Source organism: Zophobas morio, unplaced genomic scaffold (assembly GCF_036711695.1).
Source record: "Zophobas morio isolate AGI-343-1 ecotype UQ-CSIRO unplaced genomic scaffold, CSIRO_AGI_Zmor_V1 ptg000087l, whole genome shotgun sequence".
In the NCBI taxonomy this organism is placed as follows: Eukaryota; Metazoa; Arthropoda; class Insecta; order Coleoptera; family Tenebrionidae; genus Zophobas; species Zophobas morio.
The window spans coordinates 20,720-26,649 of NW_026972192.1; the positions used below are offsets into that span (position 1 = coordinate 20,720).

Here is a 5,930-nt window from a genome sequence, read left to right on the forward strand (position 1 = left end):
TAAACATCACAGTAAATATTGCAAATGTTCACCATTTTGTTCAAGGCACATGTTCACTAATCACAATTGTTTTAATTTATAAAATGTGCAACAATTTTAATTCAGCCTGTGAAATATGTTGTTTCAATTATTTTTTCAAAGATCCTGTGTAAACAACTATAAAAAATACAAAGGTGGAATATAATTCTAAGGCACGAACAGATTTACTAGTCGAAGCATATTATGTAACAGACCTGTATTTAACAAATTTTGGAGGCAATGTCAACAACTGCCTATGTAATTTTTTAATCGATGTTGTGTAACAAAATTACAAAAAAATTCGTTGTTTAATTCCTAAGAACTGATTTTATGTAATAAATTGTATTTTTTGCGATAACCCGTTTGCATATCGCTAAAAATATGATAATATGAATTCCTCATTAAGCCAAGATCAAGGAGCATATCAGTCTCAAGCGAGACTTCTAAACAGAATTTTGAAATGACGTCATCAAATTTTACTCGTAAAGATTTCATAATATTAATTACTTCTAATCACGAATTTCTGTTTTTAACAACAAACAACATAACGTGGATACAAATATAACCCAGACCTTTAACACAGAACTATTATTAGAATGCTAAAGATTAATATTGTTTTTATGAATAGATATGGGAAACCCACAACAGAAACTGTTTTGTCCACAACTTTTTTCGTATAACGAATAGGTTAAAGGCCGCCTAAATTAAAGAGCAAAATACTTATACATAGCCGGCATCAATGTCCCCATTCTCAATCGCCACGATTTCCCTGAACATGGTATTTCTGGGGCGAAACTGCAGACTTCAGTTGATATGTGCATACTAAATTTAGCAATTCAACATGTGGTTTAATATGCTACCTAGGACAATTCGAACTGAAACAGTTTTATAAATCAAAATAGCTAATTTATTTCATTAATAATTCCATATAAATTTTAAAAACAGTGGCATTGTCGGTGTACATCACTTACACAATTATTTCAATACACAGCTATTTTTACACAAATTTTTACGACGTAAATCGTATGTGTGTCGAACTTCATCCAGCTTAAAATCATATATAACACGATATAAATTGTTTGACTAAGAACACCTAAACTCTACGAAATACAAAACAACATATAATCAGGTATATCATAAAGAATGCAAAAACGGAAATGGTAACTAAGAAATCGAGTTAGATCTTATAACAAATGGTCAACTAATTGAAATCCTTTCGATCATACTCTCGAAAGCTCAAGCTCAGGATTCAATTTTGGGAGCCCACAGAATTACAGGGACGCATTAAATCATGTACGAATGTTTGGCAGTGAGAGAAATAAAAAAACTGCTAATATCACAGCTTGTTCGACCGTCTTTTGCAGTCTTTTGTCTTTTCTGTCGTCAGGATGTTCTTGAAAATTTAGGAAAAGGTACACTATGTCCGCCTTTGATAATCATTCCCAAAGACACGCTACATTGTCTCTCTCCCTTCGAGTTTATTCGCTAAGTCCGAAATGACCTCTCTACACATCAGCATGTCCATGTTTTTACTCATCTGATAGAAGAGGTACCAGTCCCCAATCTTGCACCAGCTGTTGATAGTCTCCACGTCCTTCTGGTGTGCGATCTTGTACTTGCCTCGCAGCAGGTAGAGACGCACCTTGGGGATGAAGATGACTACCAGCCGGTATACCAGCCATAACCCCGTAAGTGCACTGAGAAACACGAACCAGAACCACAGAAACAAGTAAATTTTCTCGTTGACAATGTTCAGCGGCAGGACGCACATTCCGTCGTTCTTCTGCATTGAACCGGAAACGCCAAACTTGTAGACGGTGCATTTGGCCATCTTGGGGAACACCCGGGACATAGGATCATTACTGTCCTCTGGCGGCATGCCCACAAATCTGAAGACGTCGAACCCGTAAGTACCGAACTCTCCGTCGAAGAGGTAGTCCATGAAGAAGAACTGTCCCACTACGTTCACGAAGTTGAGCACCTCGCAGAAGAAGAAGCGGAAGGCGTAGTAGTTCTGCGTATGCAGGTTTACTACAAAGTAGTCTACAAGCAGGCGCTTGCGTTCGGTCTTGCGGTCCTTGTCGACGAAGGGGTTGTTAAGATCCTGTACAAGCATCTTGATGCGGCCGCCCTCCCACGTCTTCCACAGGTAGCGTGGCACGTAGAAGAGAATGGCCTGTAAGAACAGTATGAAGCAGATCCAGTGATAGTATTTGTACATGACCGATTTGGAGTGGTTCACTTGGGTGTCCACCCCCGGTTGCATAACTTCAATGTCCATGTGGCGCTTGAGCCTGCTCCAGCACAACGTATCCATGGCGTGAAGGGAGATATCGTGGAAGATGCAATGAATGGAGTCTCCGATGTATTGCCTGCACGTCACCACCACCGAAAAAATCATGAGGATGATAACTGTCGCTTTGTAATGCAGGTGAAACATTTTGTTGTCGATGCACACGTTATCGATCTTAAACAATCTCTTGAAGCAGGCGAAAACGTCGAACATGATGGTAGTTCTTCGCGCACTAGAAATCGCGATACTTTTTACTAATGGTATTAATCACCTAATTGGCAATAATTATCTGTACACTGAGAGCGCTACTACTTGAAAGGGAGCGGGAACCGACGTCGAGTCGCATTCAGAGCGCAGCCGGCGATGAGGAGGTGGAACGATCGCTATATAGATTATTATTAGAAATTTAACTTAACATGCCAGTTTTTTTTCTTTTTTTGTTTTTTCAGCCCTTTTAAATTTATTTCAGCGATTACTATTGTTTAATATATAGCAGTTATGGGGATTCAGTTTTTCCATTATATAGCGGAATAATATGTATTATCCGTACTGAACATACATTATTTCTTAACTCTTCGTTATAGTCACTAATAATAATAATTATTTATTTTTATATATCACCTAGAAGTATAAACTTTGGTGAATTCGTCAACACGTGTTATCTTTAACTATTTGTAGTTCTAATACAACTACAGTAATGTAAATGTTCATATAAAACACTTGGTTTGAAATGATGATATTCGGGCTAAATTTACTTAGCAATGATATATCTAAAGTTCTAGATGTTTTTACTTCCCAAGCGTAATATAAGGAAGTAATATTGTGATTGAGTCATGACCCCAAAAAAGCGAGTCTCCCGCTTTCGTCTGTCTATCGTCTATGTGAATTTATTATTAGGGAGTTAATTTCCCAAACTACTGGATCGATTGTGGTCAAATTTTATATGTATCTTAGAAATATCATGTAGATGGTCAAACACTAACCAAAATTTGTCTAATGCGAATTTAAATTAAATTTGCAGTAGTAAATGGATCTAAATTTTATAGAGTAAGACACTCCTGCACTTGTCGTTCATGAATTCGTGTTGGATTTTTACCCTAGACAATTAGATTTTATAATTTTTATTTTTTTGAGAATAAATCCTGTCTAAAATATATACAGAGTGTCTCTGAAATAAGTACATTAATTTTAATCAGTTATAGAGCTCATCGAACTAAACAACTTTTTTAAATAGAGTTTTGTCAAGAACTTTTTAATTATCAAGTTAAAAATTGTTAAAGTTTTATACCAATTAAGGTTACCCGCCCATGGATCCTCAGTTACCCAAGGACACTAATCTATATTAATAAAAATGAATCGCCGAAATATATGTACGCTCATAACTTTAGAACGACTGCACCGAATTGGACGATTCTTTTTTTTACGTGTACCTTATTGTCAGGACAAGGTTTATATGCAAAGAAAATTATAAAAAAATAAGACGGCTAAAAGATAAAAAAAAATAAAAATTTTGCATGGGAATCGCCACTTCGAATGAATTTGAATAGTTGGCGTTCTTGACGGACCTGTCGCCTGACTGACGTGTCATACAAAACTATTTCTTCCGTGCGATTGTGAAAAGTATTATTGCATTTCAAGTCGTTGTTTGTTTTTTCGTAACAAAAAACGTTGTTTACTTTAAGAAAAGTGTTCGTTAAAGTGAATTTAGTTACGCATTGCGAAAGTTTCTTATTAATTTTGAACTGCCATTCTATTTACCTATGTTCACTTTGTTGGTTTCGACAAAACCTCAACCTTTACCGTTATTCGAGGATTTAGTTTGAAGTTGTCAATATTTTAAAATTCCCAAGATAAAATTTACAGATTTGATTGACTGTGAAAATAATTCTGTCGTTTTATTAAGTTCATTACAATGCCGAGAAGACAACAAGCTGGCATAGGTCCACGAAGTCAATCAAATGTGCGACGAACTACCTCAGGTGCAAATCGCAATGATTTATTTCATGGGTAATTCGGATACGGAAGTTGATCAGCGTTGTGCTCATAATCAACATCATAATCAAACATTGAAGCGAGACATTGGACGGTATGAATAAAACTGAGTAGATACTCATATTCGAAGTACGAAATACCTACTTCATTATTACTCTTGTATACCTGAGCATCTACCCGATGTACTGTGTATCTACTTGCAAACATTGTATCTCCCCGGACACAAATTGAACATTTACGGGTTTTGTGAGCATTTAATCTAAAAATGAGCATCGGCGTGGCAAATGACTATTTGTCCTTATAAATCATAAATTAAATGTAATATATTTTTTTTTCCTTAAGAATATAGAGTTAACAAAGTTAGTTGAGTTACAAAAGTCTCTTTTGCTCCACGTTGACCACCAACGAGCGATTTTCATGATTTTTGTGAAACTTTGCTGGTTTTGAATTTGAATTTTCTGTCCTCGATAGTTGATGCTCAGCAAGAACCACGGGAAGGTCTGCAGCAGATCTCGCTAGGAAAGGAGAGGGCTAAGAATTGTTAATGAGGGATAGAACGTTATACAGTACAATACAACGGAAATACAATACAGGTACCTACAATCTAGCTACAATACAGAATACACTACAGATACAGATACAATTCAGATACAATACAAATGCAAAGTTAGTACCCAATACACCATCGGAAGAAATTGCACCAAAAATTGAGAATGTTGCAAAATGAAAACCCAAGCAAGCACACCGATGGAACTCGGGACGAAATCTATTGGTCGCAGCGCTCACACGCCCAAGGGAGAACGCAGCCGCATAAATCCAAGGTCGTCTTACCTCATTCTCAAAGAACGATGCAACCCAGCGTCTAAGGGCCAAAAGAACCCCCCCAGGCCAAAGCGTCTGACGACATGGAGAATTCAAACCCGGAACCAAAGAATGCACTGTTGCAAAATGAAAACCCAAGCAAGCACACCGATGGAACTCGAAACGAAATCTATAGGTCGCAGCGCTCACACGCCCAAGGGAGAATGCAGCCGCAAAGATACAGGGCCAACTGACCTCATCCGTTTAGGATGATGAACCTCATCCGTTTAGGATGATGACCCAGCGTCTAAGGGCCAACAGAACCCCCCCAGGCCAGAGCGTCTGACGACATGGAGAATTCAGTCTCGGAACCAAAGAATGCACTGTTGCAAAATTAAAACCCAAGCAAATGCACCGTGAAAACAAAGCATTTGCACCACTGGAGCTAAATTGGCAAGACCCAAGTTAAGTTAGTAACACATACATTATACAGTACAAAATGCTTCAATTACAAAAGTTACAATATACAAATTTCTCCACGTTTGCCAACAAAGAGCGATGACTGTGCTCGCTCGTTGCTGTTGCCCAGCAAAAACCAAACAATACGAGGAGGTCTGGAGTGCGTCTTGCCATTAAAAGAGAGGACTAGGGTTTGATAGCATGGGTGAAGGACACCGTATTTTGTAAATTTGGACGCCGTAGTTTAAAAATGATGCATACGGTATTTTGTGAATTATGAACGCTGCACTTTGTATATTCCAAAGCCGTACTTTATCAGTCCTGAATGCATGTTATTAACAACATATTTAAAAAAAAATCGGGCATT

At 37.6% G+C, this 5,930-nt stretch overlaps 1 protein-coding gene across 1 annotated transcript; it reads right to left on the minus strand.

The window, feature by feature from the left end:
• Positions 1-925: 925 nt before the first annotated feature.
• LOC135144245 (innexin inx2-like) lies at positions 926-2,647 on the minus strand. The gene has a single exon (XM_064076226.1). The coding sequence runs from the start codon at positions 2,522-2,524 to the stop codon at positions 1,472-1,474; it is 1,053 nt and encodes a 350-aa protein (XP_063932296.1). The 5' UTR covers positions 2,525-2,647; the 3' UTR covers positions 926-1,471.
• Between the last annotated feature and the right edge of the window lie 3,283 nt (positions 2,648-5,930).

Bases quoted from the DNA above. Each gene is read 5' to 3' on its own strand.
- LOC135144245 (XM_064076226.1), bottom strand. From the start codon at position 2,524: ATGTTCGACGTTTTCGCCTGCTTCAAGAGATTGTTTAAGATCGATAAC.